The 16,111-nt window shown below is 33.2% G+C and overlaps 1 protein-coding gene across 1 annotated transcript in view; it reads left to right on the plus strand.

Moving 5' to 3' along the window:
* Positions 1-16,111, plus strand: part of LOC137398664 (uncharacterized) — a 31,912-nt gene that overhangs the window by 8,146 nt on the left and 7,655 nt on the right. Inside the window, exons 2-7 of the mRNA XM_068084849.1 lie at positions 2,752-2,931; positions 4,919-5,078; positions 8,011-8,194; positions 11,103-11,299; positions 12,110-12,280; positions 14,746-14,854. Coding sequence (XP_067940950.1) covers positions 2,756-2,931; positions 4,919-5,078; positions 8,011-8,194; positions 11,103-11,299; positions 12,110-12,280; positions 14,746-14,854 — 997 coding nt within the window. The 5' untranslated portion in view covers positions 2,752-2,755. The remainder of the gene's footprint in view (positions 1-2,751; positions 2,932-4,918; positions 5,079-8,010; positions 8,195-11,102; positions 11,300-12,109; positions 12,281-14,745; positions 14,855-16,111) is intronic.

Consider the following 16,111-nt stretch of genomic DNA (forward strand, 5'->3'; position numbering starts at 1 on the left):
GAGCATGTGATATTTACATACATGGGAGCATGTGATATGGATGTACTTTAGAGCATATGGTTTGGCGTACTGAGAGCATGTGATATTGTCATACATATTATCTTGTGATATTAAACCATTACTGTCACGTACAACTTTTATTGTAATTACTAGGTAAATCAGACACGCTGATTCCGATTTTGTACTCAAAATAAAGATTAGTTCATTAACTTTCAGAGTAATGAAGGCTTTTTTTACAGCGTTTTAATATCGGTTTTGAAAACAACACGATCGACACAACAAGCTCCGCCCATAAATACTAGACATAGCCTAGCTTTTTAGGAACAGAAGTTACGTAGGGATGTTTAGACCGATTTAGAATAATAGAGATGGGTGTTTTAAAATCCATTAATATCTAAATTCGGTCCTAAAATTAATCTCAGTCTTTTCTGAAAGGTAGATAAGCTATTTAACATTGCATATTTAAAGAAGCACGATAACAACGCTAGCTTGTGATAAAACGACGCTTTTAAACTCATTTTTCTCGGTGTTCAGCCTATTTAAACATCATGTAACAAGCTATGAGCAATTTTAAATAGTTTATATACCTTTTATATAAGACTGAGATTATTTTACAGGCTGGGTTTGGATAATAATGGGTTTTAAGACACTCATCTCTATTATTCTAAATCAGGCTAAACATTCCTAACTTCCAATTCTGAAAAAGTGACGTTTCGTCACATATTTATGGGGGGAGCTTGTAAAGCCGATTGTGTTGTTTTCAAAATAGATATTGAAACACTTTAAAAAAGCCTAAATGACTGAAGGTTAGTGGACCAATCTTTATTTTGAGTATAAAATCGGATTCAGCTTGGCTGATTTACCTAAAAGCTACTATAAAAGCTGTATGTGACAATTATGGTTTAAATTACATGAGCGCATGTCATATTGATGTACTTTAGAGGATATGGTTTTGGCGTACTGAAAGCATGTGATATTGTTGTACATAATATCTTGTGATATCCAGTTACATGAATGCATGTGATATTGATGTACTTTAGAGCATACGGTTTTGGTGTACTGAAAGCATGTTATATTGTCGTACATAATATCTTGTGATATTAAGCTACATGAACGCATGTGATATCAGAGTATATTAGAATATTTTAACTGTAGATGACGCAGTATCATGAGAGATTTTAATGGCATCATTTCAATATATCTGCGTCTTCTTCTTTCATTATCATAACAATTTTTAATGGAGAGCAATGGTGAAAAAACCAATATGACTCGTTCGTTGGTATGCCATGGGAGGTTGTGATGCAGATGAAGAAATACACTATATGGTATAAACTATATAACTTTTTAGACTATTTTGAGTCATGAAATGGTGATGAACATGGGCTCGATCAATATGATGCTACTGTAAAAGTTTTACAGGCTTTGAAAGTTGGACCAATTTTTATTGGTTTAACACTGAGAACTTCGAAGCACTTTTATTCTATTTGTTGAGATTTTTTGTGTGTTACCAGACTTCCTACTATTGTTTTATTAAATATCAATGAATTATGAGCATACTTAAACATGTTTTACAAGTTAAAACAACTTCCTATCATTGGACAAAATTGTCAGAGACGCAGACACTCATTCATAAGGACCGCCAGGGTTCAGAGGGTGAAGGTTTTAGACCACTGTAACAGTACATATGTCTCATAAAAACAAAAACAAAAGCATCTTGTGTAGACTCAAAATGTCTCATTTGATTACCTTGCATATAAGCAATACGTTAGTTACCATATACAAGTTTGTTTCAAAAATAGATTTTCATAGCATCCCCTTGAACCTATTTTCAATAGACTCAAAAACCACAAGTTAATTAGCTCCAGAATAATTAAACTGTGATGAATGATAGCTTAATGTTGACACTGGTTTCTGTTTACACATTCACTTTTCATTTGATTATTTGAATGGAGCTTTAGAGAGAAAGGGGAACCCCCCTTTGGCTTAAATACTGCACTGACAAGCATGCAAACAGCGTTTTGCTCAGACGTTGTACGAGTGACTTGTAATGCGTCAAAGGAGCTCACATTTAGGTAAAGAGAAGAAGCAAAAACAGGCAAAGAAGTTTTAGGAAAAGTGAACGGACGGACGGACGAAACAGATAATTTGTGGTCAACATGGCTTTCTGCAATAATAATATGCTAATAAGCAATCACAGAACAGTTGTGCAAGTACTCTGTGCTTCTATGACAGAAAAAGAAAACAGAACTGGCAACCTTGACTAGAATAAAAGCAGTGCTCATCGGTCTACCTGTCTATCATCTACCCTAGGAAAAAACATTGACCCGCACCAGAATTGAACTCTAGGTTACTGACCAATACCATAACCACTGCACTACTCGGCTGCCTTTTCACTTTACAAATAAATTCTGCATACACTGATTACTCATGAAAATCTGTTATGGTGCACGGTATTGCCCGGTGTAGCTAATGATAATATAGATGAAGTTAAAAAACATTTATTGATAATTGAAAATGATCGAAAGAAGCTTTTCTTGGTAATTGGACCTAATAGGGTATTATCATAATTACTAGATTTGTAAACTTTGGCCTTCAAGCTCTTCAAAAAAAGTTTGAAAGCTTATTAGCAGAAAACCGCGGCTAGAACTTCCATCATGTGATGAAATGTTGGAGAAGTTTTTTACACACTTGTCTATAATTGTTGCGAATAATCAAACAAACTATGACATATCAGTTAACTTTTTGTTGTAGCATCATGTCGAATCCTTTCAAGAGCACAGCAACAATTATCCAATGTGGATTCTGTCAGAGATATAATGAGGCAATGTCAGAGCCAACAATGCTGCCATGTGCTCACGTACACTGCAAAGGTTGCATAGCATCTGCTGTCAGGACTGACAATAAAATCAGGTGCCCTTTGACAGGCTGTGGGTAAGAAACTGTTTTGTTTTTCGGCCTTGGTATAAAATTTACATGGATGTTTAAAATATTTGTGGTTGTGAGGATGTTTTGATTAAAAGGTTTGGCGCTACAGCTCGTCTTTGTTGCCTTTTATTTTTTGGAAAATTTTAATATGGCTGAAACAATAAATTTGAAAATTTTTTGCAAGCTGAAAAATCCCGCCTAAATGAAAATATTATCTTATTAATATGCTGTATTTTATATTAAAATATGCTTTATTTAAGACAACGTAAAACAATGCATGTATAAAGCTAAAGTAATTAAAAAATGAAATTAATAATATAATCTATATTAATAAATCCAACTTTGTCATTGTGTCTGTCTGTCTGTTTGTCTGAGTAAACACTTTCACATCTGGTAATCAATTTTGATCAAAATTCAAACATATGTCTCGTTTCTTCTGCTGGCTCACCATAAATATTTGTTCAAAAACTCTATCTAGTTTTTAAACAACACTCCTTTAAATTGCCACCTGTGGGCTACTTGAATAAAAACAATTCTGGAAATCACTTGCTTTACTGTTGGTAAAAATAAAAATGATTTTGTTATCTGGTCATCTTTGCACTAATAACCAGTGAGTTAAAGTTTACTATTGGTAGAGACGGTGTTCAGAGAACCAGAGCTTGTTACTCTTGTACTACATATATTAAATATACATGTAAATATCCTTGATATTTGTTGCTTTTTAATTAAGTTTATTTACATATCTGGTCACTTTTAACTTTTCTCTTGTCACTCATTTTAAACTTTGTTTGTCGTCACACTGCTCAAACTATTTTCCCTCAAAACTACTAGACATTTTTGAAGAAGTTTAGTTAATTCTTTCTAAAAATGCTTTTTTATGAGTATTTTTCATATTTTTGTGATTTAAATCTAAAGCAGGCCTAGCTTTTTCTATTTCAGCTTTGAATCAGCAATTTTGAAACTAGTTCAATATTACGCAAACACTGGGAAACCAGAGTATATGAATATACACAGTATACAAGATAGCGATTTGAGCGCGTGTAATGCTATAAAAACCTTTGCATTTTCTTGTTGTAATTTATTTTAGATGTTGAGTAAAATATTGTTAGTGGTGGATTTTAAACGTTTGCTTCTTGTGGTTTCTTTCAAGTAAATCATTAGAAACATTTATGTCTGCTGATTTTGAAGTTTTGAACCTATAAAACATTTTGGCTCACTTCCTTTAGCGGTTAGGGTGCTGGCTTATTGTAGTAGGTCAGGGGTTTGAGTCATACAAAGACTATTGATGGTGTTAGGAAGGGCATCCAAACACAATTTCTTCTCTGTCAAATCTGGTCGGTTCATTGGTGGAATAAACCTGCGCCGAATCTGCACTCTGGCGTGAATGAGGAGGGTGGCTAGCAACCATACAGAACTAAAAACAAAACCTGACAATTGGCCCATATGCGAGCCAAAGGCAACCTAGTTAGAAATTGTGTCTCAATGAAAACACCCTACGGAAGGCGATGGCAAACCACTGTTGAAACCTTCCAAAAAATTCATAGTTATAGGGTTTGAAGAAAAACCATGATCACCTATGTTTTCATAAGGCATGGTACTTAGAAATAAAACATGCTGTTTTATCTCTAAGTATTGTTAAAAAATTGGTACTTGGATAAAAGTAGTAAATTTCTACACTTAGAGATACTATGTAGTACCAGATACAATTTTGTTGGTACATGTTCTCTACCTATGGAAATATTGCGATATGATTTGTTTATCAGTCAAGTAGGGTTTTATGATACATTTAAAATTTTGTTTAAAATACTTTTTTTGTTGATCACCAAGAAAATTGTGACACAACAGCGCGCAAAAATTTTAAACACTAATAGATTAGGTTTCACTTTCAGCATCAATCACTGTGAAACGCTAGCAAACTCTCTCGATATTTCTGCAAAGGCCTAACATGCTAAAGTCTCAAACTGTTTCTATTTTTAAAACTTTCATCTTGCAGCGCTGAAATACGGATGCCTACAATAGCCAACCTTCAAGCTTCAAAGAAACCAGTGGGTGCAGTAGACTGCGACGCATGCACTCTAAAGGGTGATGATGATTACCCAGCCATCGAGTTCTGCAACAGCTGTGACAAGAAGTACTGCAAAACTCACCGCGAGGTATGACGTCATTGTGTGATGACCTTGTAGTGACATTGTGATGATCTTGTGATGATATTTAGATGCTCTTGTCAAGACTTGGATTGGCCTCGTGGTGATCTTTTACGGCCATGTAAAGACCTTGTTCAATCTTTTGAAACTTTGGGTGATTTAGTGTGACCTAGTTCAACCTCATGCAGCATTTCATGTACGCTTTTATGATGATTTTGTATGACTAAGAATGACTGTACATGATCTTGTATGACACCATAAGATCATTCAATTACGAATGACCAATGTGAAAACTGTTTTTTTGAAAGGAAGATTTCAGATTTTATGATGAAATAGAAAAAGCTGTTAAAAATGTGGTTTTTTATTATTTCAAAATACCCATAGTGAGACTACTCAATTTTTTTAATTATCTTTTCATCAGGTTGTACTCCAGAAGAGTGCAGCATTTTGAGTAGATAGTCTGAGTAGATAGACTGAGTAGATAGACTGAGTAGATAGACTGAGTAGATGGTCTGAGTAGATAGACTGAGTAGATAGTCTGAGTAGATAGACTGAGTAGATAGTCTGAGTAGATAGACTGAGTAGATAGACTGAGTAGATAGACTGAGTAGATAGACTGAGTAGATAGACTGAGTAGATAGACTGCATCATTCATAATAGAGCTTTATATGAGTTACAGTAATTTTGCAATATTTTGTCAAAACATGAAAAGCCTAAAGGAGCATTACCGCTATGCATAAAACAGAAAGCAGTAAACAACAAGTTATTTACCAATTTTTTCGAAATTTTGCAAGAAAAAGCAACTCCAAAAACTTGACCACTGAAACAAGTTAAAGGTTGGTCAATGTACCAATTATCAGATGCTTAATTTATTGTTACACAAGGCAATTCAGTTAATGTTCATTGATGTAAAGTTGTCATAGACAAACTACACATAACTTTGGAAATGAAGTGTGTTACAACAAATATTATTTTTTCGTTTAAGATAACTTAAAAACCAAGGTATATGAAGGAGTTGTCTGTTCATACATCTAATTAGTATTTACTTTAACAAGAACAGTATCTGTCTGTCCGTTTTTTAGAAACCTCGGTTAGTGGTTGGGATAAAATATTGCATCATCCAAGATTAAAACTCACAACTTTTGACTGAACAGCCCTCCACCCTAACAACTCCTCTAAACAACCACCAGTGCAGATAATTGTGCAAATAGATAGTCTGTGTGCATTATCGACGCACATGACTATCTCTCACAGCTAGCTGAACTGCCATGGTGCTAGTTATATTAATTTCATGAAGCTATTTAAATTTTAGCTTTAGTAGTTTATGGCTGATCATGTCTATATTTTTTGAAGACTTTGTACCAAAGGCTATATTAGCTATGTAGGCTAATAACAAGACAATTACTAGCGGTCTTTCATAACAAAAGAAGGCAGTAGGCTAAGAAAATGTCAGATTCAGAGAAAAATAAAAGCGTTACTAATTTAAAACTTAGGATGAAGCAACTGTAGATAACAGTTTTACTAACAGGCTAAAGCCATTGATTAAATGTGTGATGATCTTGACAACTCACAATTACTAATTGATTTTGGTCCAACTTCACACGCATATGCCCCGTTGCTTATGCCACCTCACCAAAATGCTTGATTTCAAAACTCTGTCTGGATCTTGAAACCACTCATTTATATAGCCACCTGTGGTTACCTGAGTAAAAAAATCTTGACAAGACAATACGAGGCCTTATCTAAAATTTCCCGGAATGGAGTTCCATACACTTGCATATTCACACGATGGAAAAGCCCATGGCAGTGTTTGCTGGGAAACATCTCCGGAGTGTTGTTACAGAACTTCAGGTTGCTATGACAACGCGTTTTTGTGTGAGCCGACAATATGTCAAGGTCTGTCAGGTGCATTCGTCACTTTTAAAAGCAAATTTATCATCATGTGCATTAAACTTTGTGTGAAATTAAGGAAAAGAACTACTCAGACAGTGGAAATGTTGACTATTGCTTTTGGAAGTACTGCTCTGAAGCAAACACAAATTTTTGAGTGGTACAAATGCTTTCGTATAGGTAGATACAGCACTAAAGGTGACCCGAGGTCTGACATACCAGCGTCGTCAAGAACCTGCTCCTAAATTGAGAGTGTGAGGTCACTAATTATGGCACATCGATGTTTAACCACTAAAGAGATACCTGGAGAGGCTGGACTTGGTTTTGAAACTGTTCAAAAAGTTTTAACTGACCATTTAAACACGAGACGAGTCGCAGCAAAGTTCGTGCCACGCTTGCTAACTGATGACCAAAAAGAGCTCAAGATGCTCGCTTGCAACGATTTAAGGGAGCTTTCAGGAATGATCAAAACTTTATTTTGAAGGTCATAATATCCTTGTTTTTCCTAATTTCACACAAAATTTAAAGCAAATAAACTTTTCTGGCTCAATTAGATATGATGATAATTGTTTTTAAAAAGCAATGGATGTACCTGACAGACCTTGACATATCGTCAGCTCAAATCAGAATGTGTTGTCATAGGAACCTGAAATTCTGTGACAACACTTCGAAGGTGTTTTCCAGCAAACGCTGTAATGGGTTTTTCCATCGTGCAAATATGCAAGTGTATACAACTCCATTACGCAAACTTTTGGATCAGACCTCATATAATGTGACACTATACATATAATATTATACATATAGTTTCATATTATATTATTATTCATTATAACAAATTGTCTTATAGTGTGAAAAAACATGAAATAAAGAAAAGTGACATGTTTTAATTCAGGGCTGTGTGCAAAAAAAACATAAATACCAGTAACCAAAAAGCTTGCATTTTTAAACTGCAATTTCATTATGAACATACTTTGTAAAAATCTCAGCTGATCCCTGAACATCTTTGCTAATTAGTTGACTTTATCTTAGCTGTTTTTTATATAACCTCTAGTGGCACCAATCCTTCTTCCCGAGCCATAGCTGTATTGATATAGAGAAACACCTCGCAGAAGTGGAGAGGAGCATGAAAGTAAAGTGTAGCGCACACAACGAGGAGCCAGCCGGCCTCGGGTGTAAAAGATGCCTCATGTTGATATGCATGAAGTGCGTCCCTAACTTGTCTGGATGCCCTGATGGTAAGATACAGCAAAAAAACAAATGAAAAATAGCCCTCACGCTTTGGAGCATTTGGTACGGTACAACAGTTTATAATTTCACACTCATTTTGCATCTGAGTGCTTTACCCGCAACAAGTTTTGTCGATTTAATCTTGAAAGATCCTGGCAGTCAGATCACTTCAAACATCATAAAAAATTGCAAATGATTGATAAAATATTGATATTTATTGATAATATGTACTAAGGCTTTGTGTAAGTTCATTTATTAAAGACGAAGTTACACGAAACCTTTGGTGTATCTTATCAGAAGGTATTAGTATACCTCCAACATTTGTGATTACTTTTGATGTTTGAGGCTATTTGACCGCGTAGATGTTTTGAGATTAGAGCACATTAATTATATTAGTACTGTTTAGGCTTATTCAGGTTCTTCAATATCTTGGCTTTCAAATGAGTCATTGTTTGACATTGTGAGACAAACCTTGGTTGGTGTTTACAGGATTTCCCTAAAGCTGTACCACAGAACTGTTCAATGGCATAGGCGCGCAAATTATGGCGTCACCATTTTGATATTCGATGTTATGTGCTCTTACTGCTTATTTTTACCGTTTACTGCCTATATTTATTAGCTATGATAATGACGTTAGTGACAGGTAAAGGTAGGATGATTCTAGAGAACCAATGAAAATTACAAATGAATCAGCGTGATTAGCTCTCTATGTACATATTATTTATATGATAAATTGCTCAAATTCCAAACACCATAGTATGTTTACCTGATGATGTTGTGCATTGGCTCTTTCTTTTTATTGTGATGTTGAGCAGAACAGCTGAGGCTAATTAATTTCAAGCATTACGTGAGTGCAATTTACATATAGTCCTAGGGCCATGCTACTGCAGGTCACAATTTAATCGATGTGATTTCCCTACCTTTTCCAACGACAGTATATTTATTGAAGCATAATCATCTTTAGGAAGCAACATGGACAGCAAAACGAATTTTTCCGATAATAATACTACTACAAATAAAAATGAAAAAAATTGAACTATAACATTCACCCAAAATCTATTAACCCAGAAAATGTGTTTGTATTAGTCGGGCGTTAGCACGATTCTCGGGCATTGTTGATTATCTAGAATCCTAGTTTATTATTAGCGCTCTCTGGGTTTAGGAGCACTGATTGTCACAGAAAATTGCAACCTCAATGGCAGCGGAAGGGATCGAGGACCTAAGGCTGAATGCTAATTATGACATCACTTTGTGTGAACCACAACTAAGTGATTTTTTTTATTGCAAGACATAACTTGACACCCTATTTTTCATAGATCTATTATTTTTTGTGTATTAAATGTAGACTCATTCAAAAGCCGAGACTCTGAAGAACTGAAATAATTATATAATAAAAGTACTGATATAATCGATGTGCTTTAAAATAATTATACCTTATTGCGATTAAAGTGGTCAGATTTAGCAAAAGTGCAATTAAGTTGTCTATAATTGTAGAGATTGACAAAATAGAGACATGCAAGGCTGAAACTTGAATGCAATAGCTGATACTAAGTAACGCATCAATAACATCTAGTGATGTCATTTTGCAGAAATTTTTCTTCTGAGGGTTTTTATCGTGGTCAAGCTTTTCAATTTTAAATTCTGACAGTCTGACTACCTGAAAGAACAAACAAATCACAATAGATGAAAAAATACCGATGCTTTCTGATAAAATCCACAAAGATTTTTTGCAAGTTTACTTTTTATAAAATATTTGATGTACTTTTATTTCATCCTGATTAGGCTGAGGCTAGTTTTAGCAATGCTTGCCCTGACGCTAAATATACTATTCTCATGGTTAGGTTAGTAGAACAAAATTCTTGAGAAATACTTCTAAATTTAGCTTTCCAAAAAAAACCTAGTATTTTATCAAGCATCACATACAATCTTTTGTAATTATGGGCACACAAGTTGGAAATCCTTTAAAACCTGTATATTTTGCATTTTAAAATTAGCCAGCAAAATAGAAGTACTGTAAATACACACAAGCAAACACGAAATGAAGTAAAGATGCTTTTACTGCCTCAAAGAGTGTAACCGCGTACTTAGTTATACCCTAAGTTAGGCGCAGCTTTTAACAGCTAAAATCATAACTAATAATTTTAACCTAATATACCTCTACATAACAAATACAACATTCTTAAATGTTTTTATATTATTAACTTGTAATCAGAATATATGAATTAGAATACATCTAAAACATTTCACTAGCCTTTTGATAGTATGTCTGCCGATAACTCCAAATTTCCATAAAATGGCGTCATGATTGTTTTAGAATACACGAAAACAGGTTGATATTTTTTTCACTTTCACGTCTCAGATTCACCAGAATATTTCGAAAGTTTTAAAAAGTTTCAGACTAGTTGACTTTTAAAAAACTGGCTTTTCCCAAACTTCGTAAAAATTGAAGAACTGTAAACAACGTACTTAAAAGATTGTCAGTTGCACCACATTATATTGAAAATTGTCTGCTCTTGCATTTCAAAATTGTTAAACTACAGACAACTCCGTAAATGTGCTGCCAAATATAATATAATTATTAGGCCAATCCAAGATACTATTTTGGATTGGCAAAAATATTTGTAGGAATGAATTTTTCAAGTGTTATGCAATTCTAATAATTGATAAGCAAGTTAAAGACTGGCCTACTGAGCCCAAAATGAGTCTTATTGTTAAGATATTCAGTTTAGCACATTTACAGAAACAATAATCATGTTTTCAATGCATATTTTTATGAAAACATTCATTTTTGTAGATGCATATCTTAATTAATTTATTGGGACGACTACCTTTAAACAATAAGAACATAGTTATGTGAGTTTACAGTTTGTAATTTACTTTGGTTTTCTCTCCTAACAAAAGGATGTCTAATTGCAGGGACATCTCACAAACTTGTTGCCATCGAAGAGCTCATCGTTCTTATGAACAAACAGATAGAAAACGTAAAAGAAAAGGTGGAAGAGAAAGACAATAAGTGTGAGGCTTTGGTAAAGCTGACTACCTCCACAATTGTAGCCTATGAGAAGGAAACAGATAATCTAGTAAAGAGGATTCATGTAACTAGGGATGATCAGGTAACCAAAATGGTTTGGCATTGATAAAAATTCAATTTTATTTAGGTTTGAAAAAGTATATTTAGGGTGCCAGCTGAAGTGATTATATGTTACTATCAATCTAGAGGTGATCAGGTAAACAGAATGGTTTAGAATTTAAAAAATTAATTGGATTTAGAATAGAAAAACTAAAATCATTGCATCAGCTGAAACATTTATAAATTATAATATTAATCTATAGATGTTCAGATATTTGAAGAGTTTACAATTGAAAAGAGAGTTGGGTTTATAATAGGCATAAAGCATTTCAGTGTAAATTGAGATGCTTGAAGAATAATACTAACCTAGAGATGTTCAGGCGCCTGATTTATATATGTTTTTTTTGATGTAAAAATGTTCATGCATTTAATTTAATATTGTTATATTGTTTTAAATTAAGTGAAAAGCGCAATTTCACAAGATTAAAAAAAGAGGTTCCATATATTGGTAATTGTGGGTTAAATAAAAAAAACAATACATTTTAAAAATATATAGATCTTGTGAACAAAAATTGGGTTGCGTTAAAAAAATTAACCGGACACTTCAGAGCTGTTTAAATGTATTTTTTTATTGTTACAAAAGCTCCTTCTCAGCTAAAGACACTTTCATTTTATGTTAATCTGCGTTTTGACGGTCTGCTTTAATTAAAAAACGCTCTAATACTATAATTACCCTTAGCTGTTGAAGCCCGATATAATGCTATTTTATATATATAAACTTTTCATGTTGTATTTACACTTTTTTACTTTAATATTGTAGCTTCAAACATAAAGATTTTGCTCTCTTTGACAGATGGATGCCCTCACCTCGGCATACAAGCAGCTTGAAGAAGACCTACTGAAGAAAAGAAAAACTGCAGTAATTCAGATGAGAGATTACGTGAATGGAGCTCTCGCCACACAGAGTTCCAACTTGAAATCTGAGCTGGAAACTTTGGGAGAAAGCTACAAAAAGACAGCAAAAGTAATTTTTGATTTGTTAGAACTTTAAAAAACCTTTGACTCGATATAAATTCTAAACGGTTTTTACTGCTAGGGAATCTTATGTATAGTGAGAGTTACGTCTGTCTGTAAGTTCATAAAAAATGGTTGAGGGTTTCAATAAACTCTAACCTTGTATGGTATTTGAACTCACAAAATCTTGCTTATTAGTTGATTCAAACACTGCACCAATCAATCACCTTCTTGCCTATCAAGATAGTTGCGCAGATAGCATTTCTATAGGTGTTATTGCTCCGCTAATGACCTCTAATAGCACACTAAATGGCCAGAGTTCTAGCAGTTAAACCTAACATGCTGTTGAGCCATATGACAAGACGCCATGATCGGATGAACAAGAAATCAGATTTATTTTTAGTTTAAAACGAAGCTATATTTTTTAGGTTAAAAAAAACAGTCTTTTTAGGATCAACAAGCAAGAAACGCAATCTCAAAGGTAGTTTTTTTGAAGCCCTAGTTGTGCTACAATCTGCTGCTAAACAGATAATTGATGTAACATTTTTCTAAATATTTTGTAGTTTGATCCTTCTAATTAAAAATGTTATAAAAAAAAAACTGTTTGAATTTCATATTTTAGACAAGTAAACTATTTTGGTAAGTGGAATTTGGAATTAAAACCCAAGTAAAAAAAGACCTAATTGGCTTTATAGCATTACAGATCAAATGGAGAGCTTTCTTTATTGCTATAATTTAATAGTAACCAGTTTTTTGAACTAATTCTGAAATATTATATTTTTTGTTAAAGTCATACAAATCAATCGCAAAAAGGAATAAAAATTGATCGATAAAGCATTCACTGAACTTACGGTTTGTGAATGGCTACTAGAAACCACTCAAATAATCTTTACCTAATGCGCCCATGCAATAATTATTCATGATATTAAAAAGTAGTCAGGCATTATTTTACAATATGTTTTTATGTACTGATTTGGTTCATTTGAAAGAAAAACTGATCAAACATTTTATCAATATGGGTAAACAGTGGAGATACGTATAGCAAAGGGTCTCACCTGTAAATCAATAATGCAATTATATCTTTTTAGACTCAGACCCAGAATATTGGCTGACTCATCTTTCCGCCTGCTGTAACAGTGTAATTTGTACTGTTAGAGCAGGCTTTATATCTGTTAGTGTGGTTGCCAGTCCTATACACTGTGAGAGATTCGCAGGAGCAATAATTATCTGTCTGATTATCCTTTCAAATGTAAAATTGTTTTGAGCGCTGAATTATAAATCGGAGTGCCTAAGTCCAATTCTTAAAGGTGACAATTTTTTCAATTTTTTTAAAAATGATTAACACTCTTGGCCTGGCTTCGGACAGATGTATGAAGAGACAGACACTGCTGTTATTAAAAATTTGAGAATACTCTTAGTAAAAAGTTGGTTTTTAATCTGCAATAGCTTATTTATGGTTTTTGTAATGTAATATGCAGTATATAATGCCTTTGGCATGCTTGATTTTAGTAAAAGCTTTACAATATGTAATGCACATTGTAACTCCTAGTTTGATACATAGTGCAACAAATAAATTTTTATAATGAACTATGAACACTTGTTTGTAATTGGAGAAAAGTAAATTGTCAGACACAAATCTTAATGAAATCAAATCAAATCAACACAAATCAACAAGTAAAGACATTAAAAGCTTCCATTTGTACAGTCTTTGTAATTATAACTCTTCTAGCAGTAAACTCAGCAATGCCCAGAATTTTTTTAAGAAATAAACTGCATGTAGATGTTTAAGGGACTAGGTCTCAAAAACCAAGCTAAGTTTTAAAACCAAACATTATGGATACCTGATAAAAATCATGGAGCACATGCGCATAAAGTACGAACAAAATTAGAAAATAAATGTTGAAACGCGTGGCACTTACATGGATTAACAGAAAGACACACAAAATGAAAAAGTGGAATTATTCACATAGATTTTCATTGGTTTTAACAGACTCAACCTTTGTAACGTACTTTAAAACAAAACAATTTCACTATACCATCAGCAGACTATTACACCAATGAAGAAAAAAATTAAGGTTTACACTAATATTAAGGTTTCAAAATGTTATTTATATGCTTTCATTGAGGAGTCTGTATTTATTTTCACACAAAATATTTTGCACATGATGTCACAAAAATAAATGAAAAGAAAGGTATTGTCATATTATGCCATAAAACTGTTGCAGAGAGATAAAAAGGTAGAAGAAAACTCTAAAGTGAAAAATTTTGATGCCAAAGTTACTAAAAATGCTCAGTGACAACGAAAGTGGCACATCGCTAGCAAATAGATTACAGCATTAAAAAAAACATTTATTTTTAGACTTCTGAATTTTTGTCGATTTTTGGATTTAAATTTTTTTTAAAGACTTGATAATTTATGATTTCATAACCTTTATACATGCGCTCATTAAACGTAAGAACTACTTCTAATTTTAGTGTGACATTGTGCCCGCCTTTAGGAGAACTCGGAATGCTATGGTTAAACTCACGCAGCAGGTGATTCCTGGTCTGGCTATAGACTCAGTAATTGGACTGCAAGCTAAAGGTAAATATATTCTGCCAACTGCAAAGCTAAATTTTAATACTTTGAAGTAAAAATTTTTGCATAAAAGAAGGTTTCATATCATAAGCAATGTTATAAACTTTCGCTCAACTGTGAGAATGGGTAAAATAACTATTTTTAAAATGAATAGCATATTGAAGATCTAAGCTTTCAAAACTCAATGAATAGGTGGAAATCAAGTAGAATAAATAGCTTTCATTCAACTTTTGCAAAAAAGTAATGTTTTAGAAGTAACTGAAAAACATATCGTTTGATGTAAGTCGAGTCTGAGTATATATAATGTTATGAAAAGAAAAACAAATAGTTTTAAAGTGTAGAGCTGTTGCCGCTGAGGAAAAGCTGCTTTCTAGATTTGTCTATTTTTGATCCATTATTATGATGCAGTTTAATCGGTCTTTCATTAAAAACTATTATTTTCTATGAGCAGCCATCTTTAATTTTTGGGTTTGTTAGATGTGCCCTCGGTATTCTAGCCAATATTTCATGAATTAATAAGCCAGTGGACTAAAACAGCACCTATGTTAGAAACATATTGCGCACAAAGCAAAAAATTTCATCATCTTTTGCCAGCTGAAAGAAAAAAAGCATGTTAAACTGCGCTGAGAAGTGATCAGGTGAAAAGCAATTATCGGTTTCATCTCGGGCTCAGAATTCAAAATGTTAAAAATGATTTTAAAATCCCATATGTTCACCTAATGAGATCTAATAAAAATGGTTAATGGCTGACAAACCATAGTCATTTGGAAAGATCCAAGGCTGTATTTTCCAATCCACCTATCTGTGATAAAATAGCTACCATTCATGTATCCATGTGTAACCTAGTCATAAGATGGTATGCCGAAATATTTAATAGCTGACAGGCTATAGCTGTTTATAAGGATTTCCAGCTACATTTTTAATTTATTTACCTTAGTTGTAAAAAGTTGAATACATGTACATTCATTAAAAATTTGAGAGGTACGCAGCTAAAATTGGAAAAGTTTATGCATACTCCTTATGCATATTCGTCTGCATATGATAGTCTCAAACCCCTTAGTTTTTGTTCCTCATACTGGTAATTCTACATCAAATTCAGAAAGAATCATCACTCAATGGACTTTGCTTCATACGTAGTTACAAAACCATTGAAATATAAAATTTTCAGAATTAAATGGTTTGAAACTTTCAGAGTAACTAGACCAGATAAAATTAAAATTCCTTCCTCATATATAAAACCCTCTTGTACTTTGAGAATAAATT

Source organism: Watersipora subatra, chromosome 6, assembly GCF_963576615.1.
Source record: "Watersipora subatra chromosome 6, tzWatSuba1.1, whole genome shotgun sequence".
Lineage (NCBI taxonomy): Eukaryota > Metazoa > Bryozoa > Gymnolaemata > Cheilostomatida > Watersiporidae > Watersipora > Watersipora subatra.